This window comes from Balaenoptera physalus, assembly GCF_965194825.1.
Source record: "Balaenoptera physalus genome assembly, chromosome: 12".
Classification (NCBI taxonomy): domain Eukaryota; kingdom Metazoa; phylum Chordata; class Mammalia; order Artiodactyla; family Balaenopteridae; genus Balaenoptera; species Balaenoptera physalus.
Window position 1 is genome coordinate 78,788,187 of NC_138897.1, and position 15,273 is coordinate 78,803,459.

The 15,273-nt window shown below is 53.0% G+C and overlaps 1 protein-coding gene across 4 annotated transcripts in view; it reads right to left on the reverse strand.

Moving 5' to 3' along the window:
* Positions 1-9,834: 9,834 nt before the first annotated feature.
* Positions 9,835-15,273, reverse strand: part of TRPV4 (transient receptor potential cation channel subfamily V member 4) — a 37,148-nt gene continuing 31,709 nt past the window's right edge. For 3 of the 4 annotated variants that reach the window (XM_082417431.1, XM_082417433.1, XM_082417430.1), the window contains exons 13-16: positions 14,238-14,554; positions 12,718-12,845; positions 11,008-11,129; positions 9,835-10,535 (exon numbers count right to left, since the gene is read on the reverse strand). In XM_082417431.1, coding sequence (XP_082273557.1) covers positions 10,378-10,535; positions 11,008-11,129; positions 12,718-12,845; positions 14,238-14,554 — 725 coding nt within the window. In that variant the 3' untranslated portion in view covers positions 9,835-10,377. Of the gene's footprint in view, positions 10,536-11,007; positions 11,130-12,707; positions 12,846-14,237; positions 14,555-15,273 lie in introns of those variants that run through there. The other variant, XM_082417432.1, reaches the window with a different exon arrangement.

Sequence of the window (15,273 nt, forward strand, 5' to 3'; positions counted from 1 at the left end):
AGCCAGTGTGGGGGCAACCTGCTGGTTTTAATTGGGAGATCCAATCCAACTCTTTTCCTGCAAGCCACCCTCCAAGGCCTGCCCCACACCATTCCGGGGTATAAGGCAGGCAGGGGGTCCCCCCATTAAGTCTCCAGGGCCCGATTTCCCCAAGTCCTGGCCCCTCTGGCACTCCAGAAGCGGTACTGTATCTCTCTCCAAGGCCTGTTCAAGCACTAAGTGCATTTACAAATCTCTGAGAATGTTTTTTTTTTATACTAAAATTGACCATTATATTCTACTGTGAGAAGTGCGGTCTGCACTATATTGTTTTAAAAACGAAGAGAAAGAAAAAAAAAAAGGAAAACACAGATGGTGTCTCAGCTGTGGGATGTTTTGTAGCTCTTGTTTTTGTTCGTTCTTCCTTCCTCCCCTTAGGAGTAAAACGGGCTGTCTCCTCCCCTGCTGACTGGGCTTGGAGCCCTCGGAAGCAGGCCAGGAGCCTCCTGGCCCCTCCTCTGCTGGGCCACTTTGTATGCAATGTTTCATTTACTTCTCCAGCTCTTTCGAAGTGGACACTGTTTACGTGTCAGCCACTCAGTTGGGTCAGTGATCGGTCCTAGAGCAGCCGAGACAGAACTGAGCCCGGGCTGCTCTGGCTCATTCCCTGAGGGGTACAGAGGTGGTCCTGGGGCTGGTGTTCCCCTGCATCACTAAATTCCTTTCCAGCTCTTCCTCTGTGCCTGGCACCATCCATGCTTCCCTGGAGGCAGAGTGGCTGGGGACAGGCCAAAGTGGCTGAGCAGTGGCCATCTCCCTGGCCAGCCCCAGCACACACCCACCCCGTGCCCTGGTGCCTGGGGATGTCCAGGAGACCATCCCTGCTCCGGGATGCTCAGCATTTATCAGGCACTTACTGTGTGCTGGCCATTTTCCTATACACGGCAGCTCTTTGGAGCCTCACCACTGCTTGCAAGGAAGAAGCGGCTCAGAGATGTGAAGCGATCTGCCTGAGGTCACACAGCAAGTCTGTGGAAACTTGTAGTTCAAGCAGCAAAGCACAGACTCTTCCTCACGTCCTGTCCCCACCTTCTCCCCTGGCTTGTTGGCCCGATGTCTGAACAGGGGGAGTCCCCAGTCTGATTCAGGCCTCCCCTCTCATGCATGGAGCCCTGTCTGGATGCCTGGCATGGCAGGTTCAGGGCAGAAGAGGGACAGAGAGGACACCCTGGATGTGACCTTGCAGTGCAGACATCCACCTCCCTAAGGCCAGACCCCCGAGCCTGGCAGCACACGGAGGCTCCGAGAGGAAGAGGCTGTGTCCAGGGCGGGACCCAGGCCGCTCTGAGCTGGGTCAATGAACCAAACACACCACCCAGGCCCTGGAGAGCAGGAGCAGGGGTCCTGCTGGGAGACAAGCTAGGGAAGTCAGAGCTGCGTGAAAGGCCACTGGGCGTTATCACAAATAGGATGTAAACGGTAGCTGACACAGTGCTTTTCTGACCACACATAATTGAGTCTCATGACAGCCTTCTCGGGTATGTAATAAAAGCATCCCCACTTTACAGGTGACGCAGAGAATCTGAGAAACAGCCACAAGGATGGTAAGAGGGAGCCAGGTTCCGGCATCAAGCCCCACGCCCTGGGCCAGGCTGCCTCGACACTCCATCCTCATCCATCACTGACGTACGCCTGGGGGCATCGCAGTGCCCAGGGCAACCCAGCCCCTGGAGTGAGCTAGCCCTGGGTGCAAATCCTACCAATGGTACTTTGAGTGACCCGGAACAGGTCCATCCCCACAGGGGGCAGCGCCAGAACCAGAGATGGGATTCAAGGAGACTACAGCACAGTGCGGGTACTTGGGAGGGGCGCAGAGCAGAGCAGCAGGGTCTACAGCCAGGTTTACGGCTGGGTGGCAGCCTGTGGCTCAGCTGTTCTAAGGGGCTACCAGCACCAATTCTAGGTAGCCCAGGTCCCCACGTCCTGGGCCCACCACCAGGCCCGCCCACACTGGGGCATCAGGAGAGAGGACAGAGATGGGAGCCACCCTGCAGGTCAGGTTCCTCACACTGGCGGTGAGGACCCGCCCCCTATCCTGGGAAAAATCTTACCCTCTGCAGGGTGGGTCTGCAAGCGGGGCAGGTGCAGGCACGGAGCACAGCCAGTCGGGGCATGGCCCCAGGACCCAGCTGGGGTTCTAGCTCTGTCCTAGCACTGGCTCCCTGGGTGCCTTGGCCAGGTTTCTTCTCCCTGGGAACTGAGCTAGCTGATGTCAAAAGGCCCTCCAGCCTCGTCATTCTGGCATGAGGCACCCCTGCCCTTTATACCACATTGGAGGAGCAGCACAGGTGACAGCGATATTATCATTACGACAATTACAGACAGCCCAGTTACTGTAGGCAGATTGGCTACCAGGCTCAGCGCTAAATGGTATTTAGGCCTCACAACTGTTCAGGTGCGCCTGATATGGGTGCACCCCGCCACATCACAGATGAGGCCCAGAGAAGGGCAATCACTTTGCCTAAAGGCACACAGCTGAGGATGGAGCTCAGAGAAGCAGCTCGGGTAGAACACCAGCCCTCTGATTCAGAGTCTAAGCTCTTAACTGCTGTGCTATGCAGCGACTAAAACTACCACCGACCCCCAAATATGGCCTACTTGGCTCCAGAACGCAGGTCCGGCCTCAGTTGCCGCACCCCGCGCTACTGGGACTTCATGTTGGGTGAACGAGGGAGAGGGGAGCCGCTGCCAGCCGATCCAGCCCCCTCCCCCCACCCGAGGTGCAAGCCTTTCTCTTCATAAGGACGCTAGGAGCCTCTTCTCCGTGTAGCTGTCTTGGGTTCACCCCCAGTTAGAGCTGAGCTGTCCAATACGGTAACCACGTGTGGCTGGCCCAGAACCGCGTCTACTACTACCACTTCCGGTCATAACAGCAATTAGAACATCACCCCATCTTCCAGAGGCATCAGACTGGAGGCAGTGCTTCGATAAACATTTGAGTGAAGGGAATCCACGTGGGGAACACTCACCTTTTCACGGTGGCTCCGTGTTTTCCTGACTCATCCCAGCCTTTAGATCCCGCTCCCATTTCGACCCCTGCCTTGCCTCTAAGCAGCGACTTCGAACCCGAACCCGCACCGCTCAGCTCTGAGCTGCATCTGAGACTCCACGTGCGCCTGGGTTTCCCCATGCGCTGTACTGCGCCTGCGCCCGCGCGTCCCGGGTGCTCTTAAAGGGCCCACACAGCCGCCACAGGGTCCCCTTCGCTGGCCATTGGAAGGGGGCCCAGCCAGGCGGGCGGGCAAACCCGGTGGACAAAAGGTTTTTTGTTTAAATCATCACCATCACCAGCTCACTAAAGAGTGGCAGGAGGAGGGGAGGAGTCAGGAAAAACTGGCCTCAGTGTCCTCGTAGACTCCATGTGTGACCCTGGGTGACTTGTATGGCCCCTGTGAGCCTTGGTTCCAGTTCTCTGAGCCTCTGTCAAAGGGAGTGGAGGCCTTTGAAGGACTGGGATGGCATCAGGTGATGTGTGATGAGGATGACAGGGCAAATTGGTCCTGTGAGTGGGACCCACCCCCAGAGCAGCGGGGCCCAAAGGTTCCAGTCCTGAGGCTGCCGCCCACCAGCATGTGGCCTTTGGCAAGTGATTGCCCCTCTTTGAGCCACCTATGTCTCAAATGTAAAGTGAACCTAATATTACAATACACGTACCATGTGGTGTTGAACAGAGGAGACGGGTAGTCATATCCGCTAGGCAGCACAGATCCTGTTCTGTAGATGTATTATTTCTGTCTTCACCTAGTCTGGCTGATTTTCACCTTGGAAAGTGGGTTTCTAGGTTAAAAGACTTTGAGAAATAGATGCCTATGTCCCCCTCCCCCCACCACCTTGGAGATGCACAAATCACATTAGCATATTAAAGGCTCTGAAAAGTCCTGCAGGCAAGATACCCTTCCAGCTTTAACCCAGCATTTCCCTAACTTTTTCCGATCACCTAAGTTTTTGTTTCTATCTGTTAGCATCCCAAGGAACAAATGGGACTTCAGGAAATACTGAGTCCTAACTCTTGTGTTGCAATTGGGGAAACTAAGTCCTTTCTCCTCACTGGGCCTCAGTTTCCCCAATTGCAACACAAAGACTCCTAATGAGTTTGCTGCAGAGCCAGAACTGGAATCCAACCCTGACCTGAGTCGTTGGGCCTCACGTCCTAATTGGTCTTTGTCCACTGTGTAGAGATAGGCCCAAAAGAAGGGAAAGACCACCAGGGAGAGAAAGAAAGCCCTCATTTGAGAACTGGGGATGATCCTCCATTTTGAAAATTTAAAAAGTGAGGTTCAGAGAAGGGAGGCAACTTGCCTGAGAGCACACAGCAACTAGGTCCTAGACTTTCCAGAGGCAGGTATAGACTCCTTTTTCTCCTTGCGGGAGTGGCAGTGGCAGGGTTTCCTCAGTCTTGTAGCGTCAGCCTCACTTAATGGGGAGCTCACTCTAGGCGCTCCTCCCGACCACGTCCCCAGGTTCCAAGTTTCCCTAAGGCCTCCTCCGAGGAGGCTCCTGGGTGTGACTACAGCAGCCCCTGGTGGCCAATCTCCACGACCAGCCGCCCCACCCTGTAGTGGCCAAAGGCAGATCTGTGGGATCCAGTGGGTATATCCCAAACTGAGGGGGGCTGAGATAGAGGGGGGAGTCTCTGATGTCACTGTGCACCTTGAGATGCTGAGAAGACTCTGAGCTGGGATATGGGGACCTGGGTTTGAGTCCCAGCTCCACCCAACCTGTCCCATCTTCACCTGTTAGAAGCCATCACAGCAGCCTGTTGCTATAGAAAAACAGAATGTCCCCGTGCTGTGGAAAGGCCAAATCGCTTAAAAAAAAAAAAAAAAAAGAAAGAAAGAAAAAAAATCCTGCTACCCCCCAGCAGGGGTCTCCTTCTAAGCCAGAGGATTCAAATCCTGAGTCCACCACATCCAGGCTGTGTGTACTTAAGCAAATGCCTTTACTTCATTGGGTCTCACTTTCTTCATCTGTAAAATAGGCAGAAAAATGTGTTCTTATATCTTCATGATTTTGGCAGGGTAATAGGAAACCCTGACTCACTGGTATAAATGAGGAAAAAAAATTGATTATCTCAAACAATCATAAGAAACCCTATGGTAGGGTAGCTCCAGGGTTCGTTAATTCAATAGCACAGTGGTGTCATCAAGGACCCATGTCCTTTTCATCTTTCTGTTCCACCAAGCCCTTTCATGGTCACAAAACGGCTGCTGCAGCTCTGGGCATCACATCCAGACCTGACAGTGCCCAGCAAAAGAGAAGACAGTGTTTTTTATATTTCTCTTTTTCTCCCCAGAATTCTTCCTCCTTTGGCAGACTTCCCCTTTTGTCTCATAGTCCAGAACTGGTTCACATGGCTATTCCTATACCAATACCTAGTAAGGGAAATAGCGTCACAGTGGTTGGCCCGGCGGAAGCCCATGACTGTAGAGCAGAGTGGAGAACTCTGAACAAAACGAGGCGCTGTGAATAAGGAAGAGAGTCATGACTTTTGGAGAGGCATCCACACCAGTCCACGAGGTCCCACACATGGTTCCTGAGATATGAATGCCAAACACTGGGTACGGCGCCTAACACAGGGCAGGTGCCTTATGTGTGTTCATTTGTTCTCTCCTTTTTGTGCTTCCCTCCAAAAACACAAGACTCCCAGCCTGGCCTCTCCTGACCCAGCCTCCCACCCTCCATCCCTGGGGCTGGGGTCTCCACTGCCCAATGCCCCTTCTACCCTGTCCTCTGGTTCCATCACCACCACCTCCTTTTGTTTCTGTCTCAAAAGCTTGGGATGAACAAGGATCTCCCCATTGTCCCCCATGACTTCAGATTCCTAAAAAATAAAAGACGGGTAGTGCTCGATTCTCATGCAAATGCTTTTGCCAGGGAGTCAAAAATTAATAACAGTATAAACAGAGGCCTGGAGTATTTAACCACCGTGTCCAAACAACCAGAGTGATCAGAATACACCGTTATCCAGGCAAGGTGTGGAGACTGACTGCCAACTACGACATTATTACATTCGGAAATGTCAGAAGCGTGCGAACGCTGGGAGGAGATGAACAGTATGGTTGAAAATGACTTTTGATTAAAAAAAAAAATCCCCAGCATTCATCTAAAACAATAATAACAGCTAATAATACAGGGCATGTAATAATGAACTATTCACAGGCATAAGAGGTAATTGTTCAATTAAGATCCAAGAGTTTCTGAGACTGTCTTTTCTGATGGGGTCCCATTGTTTTTGACTCTGGTAGCACTAATTATTTCCCAGTAGCGCTTTAAAGTTAGGATGAAAAAAACCCTGCTGTCACATATGACATACAAGTGCTTTAACATTATTAAATACACATACACGCACATAATAAGAAATCCTTGTTGGAATAAAGTTAGGGGTATGTTCAAACTGACAGTCTCCAGGGCTCAGCAGAAGTGGCGGGCAACAGCCAGGGCCTTACCCCACTGCAGAAGCGATCTGGCCTCACCACCTCTCACCCCTCAGGGGTCAGAGTGTTTTCTCTCCAGGATGGGGTCTGAGGGCAGAATGCCTGGGTTCAAATCCCACCTCCACCACTTACCAGCCAGCTGCCCTGGGCAAGTGTCTTCCCCTCTCTGAGCCTCCGTTTCCCCATTTATAACATGGAGTGCAGTGAACATTCAGTTTTTTGGTTTTTGTTTTTTGTTTCTTTTTGGCCTCACCAGATTCTAGTTACTCTTTCTTCTATTGTCTGTATTCATTAGCTATTGCCACAAGATTGATGCCTGCACTTGAAAAAAATCACAAAACTCAATGACATACAAAAAAACTGTTTTTGGTCCCGCATCTGTGGGGTCCCTCTTATCTCTGTGAGGCTTGCCTGGGATGACATAGCTCTATTCCACGTTCTCTCATCCTCCTCCTGGGTGCTGGCGCCGGCACGTCTGCTAACATCCCACTGGTTAAAACAAGTCACATGGTTAAGCCCAGGGATGCAAACTTATGCTTTGCCCACAGTCGAAAGACAAAGTTGTACTAAAAAGAAATGGCTAAAGGGAAGAGTCAGGGCCACTGAAGCAGTCTAGCACAGGTATCAACACTCCAACTTTCCCGGGAACTCCCCCTCCCCATCCTCAGTCCCTGTAGTCCGGGAGAAGCTAACATCATCCCTGGTTCTAGCTCTGCCTCTCAGAGATTCTGAGCCTCAGGTTTTTCTCCATTAAAGAGAGATTAGTGAGTGTTAGGAAGGTATCAAAAGCCCAGAAACATCAAACTGAGACCATGTCCTAATCAGGAGGGACGTTTTCCTCTAAGTGATTCTATGTCCAATGTGTCCCCCGAAAATATTTTGACATACCACCAGTACACGCCCTATATTTTGAAGGACATTGGGAAAGGTCATCTTTCAGATCTTACAGGAGCAAACAAAATCTCAATGGCCTGAAAATATTTTAAGTTCCCCCTAAACAGCTTTTGAGTTATAGAATATCAACACCCAAACCATCAAATATTTAGAAAATCACAGTTGAAAAAGTTACTATATATTTAGCTGAAAATGTTCTCAGAGGAAAATTCATAGCCTACAATTATTTCGTTATTTTTAAAAAAATGAATGAATTAAACATTCACCTCAATAATTTATGGAGTCTCTTTGAGTTGAAAGGGTGTTTTGATTTTGTGGGCCAGCCCATCACAAAACCCCCTAGAGAAATGACCTCTTTATAGCCCCAGAATAAGTCAGAGCCGTTTTCCATGACAATGTTGCTCAGATGGGGTAGAGGGTGGGCATCTGGGAGAAGGATTGTCGCAGATGTTACTGGCTGCCTAGGCAATATTGGTTTCCCCATCCTCCTTTCCCACAGAACCGAGACCTGGCTGGGGAAACTACCTTTCTCCATATTGCCTTCTGCTGCTTTAGGACAACTGCTGCTTCCAGCCTGCTGATTGGCTGAAGCATGGGACACATGACACAATTCTGGCCAATAATACAAGAGGGGAGGTTGGCTGGGGGACTTCAGGGAAAGGTTTCCTCCCTCATAAAAAGAGACACAGGAAGAACCATTTCTCCTTCTTCCTCTGGATGCTGCCGAATCTGGATGTGATTCCTGAAACAGTGGCGCCATCTTGTTTCTTTGATGGAGGCCTGTGTGAGGAAAAAGGCAGCACATCTGGTGGGTAGTGCCTAGCACAGTGCCTGATAAATGTTTGAAGGGATAAATGAGCTGGCAGAACCCTTAATGAATCACAGAGACTGAATTAACCAGCCTTACTGCCCTCCCTAACTTGGGACTTCCTGCCGAGACAATAAATATTCTTCTCTTCAAGCCAGTGTAAGTTTTCTGACTTGCTGCCCCAAACACATAACTGTTTGAACACCACAACCACAATCCTCTCTTCTTTGAAAAGCCCAGGGAATCACCTGACCTTCACAAAAGCTGTGCCCCATTTTACAGATGAGGACACTGAGGATCAGCGTTTAGGTCCTACCCACGGTTACCCAGAAGGCTTGGCTCAGCCGGAGGGCATCCCCTCCCCCAGCACAGGATTGGCTCAGGCATGACATGTGACCCAAGTCCGTCCAATCAGAGTGGCTCTTGGGACCTCCATTGAGAATGGTGGAATGAGGAAGCAAGTAGCCCTGGGAGAAGCTGGGTCATCCCTGGATCACGAGGAGAGCCCATCAGCCCCTGGAAGCCCATCAGCCCCTGCCCATCATCAACGTAGAGGGAGATGGAAAGAATGCGTCTGCGGGAAGGTTGGCGCCCCTCAGCCACCCTCAGCGGTAATACAGTGAGTCTCCCCTTCATTCTCATATAGCTGAACAGACTATATGACATCCTTCTGACAGACGGGGACATGGAGGCCCAAAGTAAAGTGACCCATTGCCACAGTTTGGGCTGAGGGTGTGAACTCGGGTCTATAGACCCCACGCCCTGTGCGTCTCCCACTGCAGCTGCCCTTGGCCAGGTCCTCAGAGACCCAAGCTCTTCTCAACTGAAGCTTCAGAGAGGAAGTAAGACCTAGTCCAAGCCGGGACCAGGAACCTGGGAGGTCAGAGGGAAACTTCAGCTGGCTGCAGATTCCTCCACTTCAGCGTGGAGCGGCAGGATGGGGTATTTTGGGGGCCCCTCCTCATGCCCAGAGGCTTGGAGCTGCCCTGGGGGCTTGATCAGCAGCGGGGTGTGACCCTGGGAAGAATGGCTGCCCTCAGAAGGGAAGCAGGTCGGCCTTCAACTCCAGCTCACATTCACAGCCCCGACGGCACGCGGTCCCATCCACAAGCACTCTCACGGCTCCAGTCAGCACCACTGTCCTTACTAAGGCCGCTCTCATCCTCACCATCACCCCGCTGCTGACACTGGATGGCTCACCCATCTCTGTGCCTGTCATCTCCGCCTCTGCTCTGCCCTCTCCCAGCAGCTTTCCTACCCACCAGCACATCAGTGTCCCCCCACCAGCATCACTATCCCATGATGAGCTTTACAATCTCCCCACTAGCATTACTCTCCCCCACCAGTGTCATTACCCCCTCCCAGCATTTCGATAGATTTACTATCTCCCCCCAGCATCACTACCCCTCCGCCAGCACTCCTCCTCTCCTCACTCCCTTTGTCTCTACCTTCCCATCACACTCCACTCTCACCTCCATCTCTCAGGCCACCACCCCCGTCCAGCCCCCACCAACCATCACCCTAAACATCACTTGGTCGTTACTACTAAGCCTCGTTCTGTTCTCATCCCCACCACCCCATCCCCCCGACGCGAGCATCTCTTAGCTCGTCCATCTCTGTGCTGTCATCCCCGTGCCTGTTACCGTCTTCCCCACCGTCTCCACAATCAGTGAACATTTATTGAGCACCAACAATCCCCTACAGAACACACAGAAGGCGCAGCCCCACCCCGAGGGCCCGGCCCTTCAGCAAAGCCACCCCGCTTCAGCCCAGGGTGGCCTGTGCCGCCAGGGCGTGGGGCGGGGCCGGGGGCTTAGCCGGCGGCAGTGCACCTGGGACGGGGGCCTGAGGCCTCTGCCAGGCTCCAGTTGGGGGCGGAGGTTGTGCCACTTTCCTGAGAACAGAGCAAATAAATAAATGGAGAGGCCAGGGTCTGAGCCCCAGTGGGCAGAGAGACTGGTGTTGCTTACGTGACTCCATGGGAGTGAGACAGGCGGCCAGGAGCCCCGTGCCCGGGTGGGGAGGTGGGGCTGGAGGCAGGAGCCTGGGGACCAGAGGGTCCTGGGGCCCCCCTGGCATCTCCACCTGGCCCTCACCTCTGGGGGTCGAAGGAGGGTGCAGGGGACACCCCAGGAGGTGCCGCTGAAATGCGGGTGGACTAGAAATGGGCGGTGGAGGGGACCCTACTCCTGCCGGCAGCCCCTAGAGGGGGGCGTCGTCAGTCCTCCACCTGGGGGGATAACTCTTCTGGTGGCCGTCACAGCTGGGGTTCCCCACGTTGTCCAGGGGCACCACCACCTCGTCTGGGTTCGAGTTCTTGTTCAGCTCCACCACGCGGGGCACCACCGAGGACCAACGATCTGTAGTGAGCGCGGCGGAGGGAAGGGTGAGGGTTGGTGGAGAGTGCACATGCATATATTGAGCACCTTCTGTGTACCGGGCACTCCACAGTGATCTAAAGGGGGAGGTATATTATCCCTGTTTTATAGAGGTGGAAAGTGGGGCTCAGAGAGGTCACAGAGTCCACCCAGGAACACACAGGAGTAAATGAAAGAATAAGAATTCAAGCCTGGGTCAGGAGGCCTGAGTGCCCATGACCTCTCCACTGCATCTCATGCACTCAGCTGAGTGGGACGGAGGGGCCCCAGGCCTTCACAAGCAGCGGAGGAAGCTCAGTGGCCAGCCCATCGGACCCTTCCATTCTACAGATGTGAACACTGAGTCCCAGAAAAGGAAGAGGACTGCTCAAAACAAACCAGTGATGAGGAGGACCAGGGCTCCCCCTCTGCACCCCTGAATGTCCCCCACCCCTCCACTCCGCCCTCTACTCACCCCTCCGGAGGCGGCCCACGGTGTGCGAGAAGCCGTAATACTGGTAGTTCTCGTTCTTGCCGGGGTCCTCGTTAATGATGCCCAAGTTCTGGTTCCAGTGAGACCAGTTTACCTCGTCCACCCTGGTGGGGCCACAGCAGAGGGAGGGTCAAGGGGAGCCCCCCAGAGACAGCACCCCTTCCCCACCCCCAGACAGCATCCCTGTTCCAGCCTCCCAGCATACCTTCCTTTTTTTTATTCTGATAAAATATATATAACATAAAATTTGCCATTTCAACCACTTTTTTTTTTTTTTTGGCTGCTCCACGCAGCTTGCAAGATCTTAGTTTCCCTGCCAGGTGTCTGTCCTGGCAGTAAAAGCATGGAGTCTTAACCGGGGAAGTCCCCCTCAACCACTTTTGAGTGTACAATTCAATGGCATTAAATACATTCCTAAGATTGTGCAACCATCACCCCTATCTATTTCCAAAACATTTTCATCACCCCAAACAGAAATTCTGTACCCATTAAGCAATAACTCTCCATTCCCCTTCCCACCAGCCCCTGGTAACCTCTGTTCTACTTTCTTTCTCTATGAATTTAACTATTCTGGACATTTCATGTAAGTAGAATCATTCAGCATGTGGCCTTCGTGTCTGGCTGCTTTCACTTAGCATCATGTTTTCAAGTTTTATCCACAATGTAGCCCGATCAGTACTGCATTCCTTTTTATGGCTGAATAATATTCCATTGTGTGGAAAGACCTTATTTGTACGGGTATATATCCATTCATCTGAAGATGGACACCCTCCTTCTTGATATTCTCACTCTTATTATTGAGACACCCTCCTAAAGTCAGGTTACACCCTTTTGGGCCCAAATGGGCTCAAGATAATTTTTCCTTTCTAAAATTATTTTTAAGTTATTTTCATTCAGTTTCCATCTTTTGAGCATTTTTTCCTATGGGTCAGGACCCAGCAAGGAAGATACATTCTCTGTTCCCAGTTTACAGATGAGGAAACTGAGGCTTGAACTATTCATCCAAGGTTACAAAGCTGATAAATCACAGTCGGGGCTTGAACTTCAAATTCAAATTGAACAGGACTGACTAGCTGGCCTGTGAGGTGGGGGCTATCATAGCGGAAACTGACTTTGCCTGACTCCAAACATGATGCTTACGCTCTGTGCTGGCAACCACATTACAGAGTCCCCTTAAAAGAAAAGATTCACCCAGGGGTTCCCCTAAGAAGCTGGCATTCCCTGTGCATCTGGGTAACATCCCAAGCCCTGGAAGCTGCTGATAGCTCAGATTCCCCCTTTCAGCCGGAGACCTGAAACCCACCCCATTGGTTTGCCGACAGAGGGCGGTGCCCTGTGATGAGAACCCGCCTCTGAGTCCGCTTCCTCCAGCAAAGGACAGAGCAGTAACACTGGTTGCATGGGGGGGCGGGGGGGGGGAGTCTGTCCCAACGTGCGTCAGGTGCTGGCCGCGCACATCTCACGTGCCAACCCGTCTAATCCACACAGATGGCTGCGGGAGTGATGCTATCATTGTCCCCATTTCACAGATGAAGAAACCAAGGCTGAGAACTAAACCAACTGGCTCAAGATCAGCCGGTGGAACTGAGTTCTGGTTGGGCCCATGGGGGCCTCAGTGGCTCGGGAAGTGGCAATGGGTAGAAAACGTAAGGAGGCCCAGTGGTCCTGCCCTGCCCACTCACCCGGCCTCACCTGAAGCACCACCTGCGGTCTGGAGTGCCGTCCGAGCTCTTGCCCACGGTCACCATCTCGCCGGAGCGGAAGGCCTTCCTCAGGAACACAGGGAAGGAGCGCTCGATGTCAAGGATGGTGGTGGCCCACTGCGGGGAGGGAGGGAGGGCGGGCAGGCGTGGGTGAGCCGCCCCCAGCCTCGCCTAACTGCTCTCAAGGCAGGAATGATTCAATGGGCCAGTCTGGGTAAAGAACTAGGCTTCCCAGCTCCCACTGCCTCTGGATTAAAAACTCAAATACCCACAGGGGCCTGGCAGAAGAAAATGAATGAAGAAGGATCAACATCCTGTGCCCCAGGACACCATGTGTCCCCTCGGTGCTGGGCATCCCCAGGGAGGGGTGGGGACTGGGGCAGACTGGGGGGTGCAGGTCCCCCACCCCGTGTAGGGGAAGCAGCCACCTCTCATCTATCTGAGCGCTGCCAGGCAGGAATGTGAGCTCACCTCGCCAGGCTTCCAACCTTTCAAGAAAGGCCAGAAATCTGGATTCTTCTATGACATCTCTTAATTTAAAAGTTTTGCACTAATAAAAAAAAAATATGGTGATGCAGGAAAAAAATAAATCTGGGCTGGTCAAATCCAGTCCATAGGCTGCCAGTGGCATCTTATGAGTTATACTCAGTAGGGAAACTGAGGCCCAGGGAAGTAAGCGGTATGGATAAAGGTTAAGAGCAGGTCCAGATGGTTCCCTGAGACCCAGACCTGGGAGGAAGACCTTGGAGTTTTTTCTCACTGCGCCTTTTCCTGGAAATGTACCACGTGATGGTAAATGTGGACGCTGCGTTCCCGGGCCTTGCAGAGACACTGAATTTATTGGGAACCCCAGTTCTTGAACTGCATGCACCCAGGCGGGCTGTGACCCCCACGCCCAGGGCCTCTGCTGTCTAGGACTGCACGGCAACCTGTGAGAAGCAAAGGCAGCAGCTCCCCAGCACCCACTAGGCCCGCATCTACATCCAACCACATCTGCTTGGCGGGGGGCAGGTGGGGAACCTGGAAGCTCCCCCTGGGCTGGTAAAAGCCCCTCTGATGGGATTGCTGACGCTTCCCGGCTCTGGGGTGGCCTGTACGCATGCCAGCCTTGTCTCTTGGGTCAGGGTGGGGCACGGAAGCTGCCCCCCATGCTCACTGCAGAACCCTCACTGAAATGTGAAATGTGATGCTCTTTGAGCATTTCCTGTGCCGACAGAGCTCACTCAGTGGAGCCGCGTGAAGCTGACTGTATACCACAAACTGGACCACGAGGGAATCTGAGCCCACTGCTAGTGGTCAGGCAAGAAGCCACCTGGAAATGTGTTAGGCGGCTCTGGGGAACAGAAGGCAGTCTTCGGTGCCCATTTTACAGACAGGGCAGTGGAGGCAGAATGAGATGGTGCGGCTCGCCCAGAGCACAAGGCCGAGGAGGTGAGGCGGGTCAGGTGGGCCCATCTCAGAAGGAGAAGAGTGGCAGGCAGGGTGAGGATGGGAGCCCTGGGGCCTCACCTGCAGCTTCCAGATGTGCTTGCTCTCCTTGGACACCTGGCCCACCGTCTCCCCCATGAGGGCGATGAGCATGTTGAGGAGCAGCACGAACGTGAGGATGATGTAGGTGACGAGCAGGATGATGAAGACCACGGGGTACTTGGTGCTGCTCAGCATCTCCAGGTCGCCCATGCCGATGGTCAGCTTGAAGAGGTCCAGGAGGAAGGTGCTGAAGGTCTCGCTGTCACGGCACGAGGGGTACGTGGGCACTGTGCAGTTGGTGTGGTCCTCGCTGCACATCTTCATGTTAGCACACGGGTTCAGGAGGGAGACCAGGGCTGTGGGAGGGACGGCGGTGATGTTCACCGAGGGTGAGGACGCCGGCTGAGAAGTGGGGAGGACCCTTCCCATTTGATGGAGGGGAACGCTGAGGCCCGGTTAGGGGATAGCGCTGGCCCAAGGTCACTGAGCGTGGAAGCCAAGCCAGCAGTCACATCTGGGCCCTCCTGCATGCAAAGCCTTTGCTCTGTCCACAAACTCTTGTTAACAAGGAAGAGGCTCCCAGGACCTAGTCCAGTGGTTCTCAACCAGGAGTCATTTTTCCCCCAGGGCACCTTTGGTAGGTCTAGAGACATTTTTGGTTGTCACAGCTGGAGGGGGGAACACTAGTGGCACCTAGTGGGTAAAGATTAGGGATGCTGGGACTTCCCTGGTGGTCCAGTGGTTAAGACTCCGCACGTCCACTGCAGGGGGCGTGGGTTCGATCCCTGGTCAGGGAACTAAGATACCACGTGCCATGCGGCATGGCCAAAAAAATTTTTTTAAAAAGACCAGCAATGCATCCCACCGTGCACTGGACAGTTCCCACCACAGGGAATTATCTGATCCCAAATGTCAGCAGTGCCAAGGCTAAGAAAAACCTCATCGAGCCTATTGTTCTTAGAGGTCTTGGGAGCCTGGAATGCCAGCATTCTGGGGGCAGACTCTCTCGCATGCTCCTGTTTCCCAGCTCACGGCAGCTCAGAGAGGAAGGGTGGAAGAAGCCGTTCTCACTAAG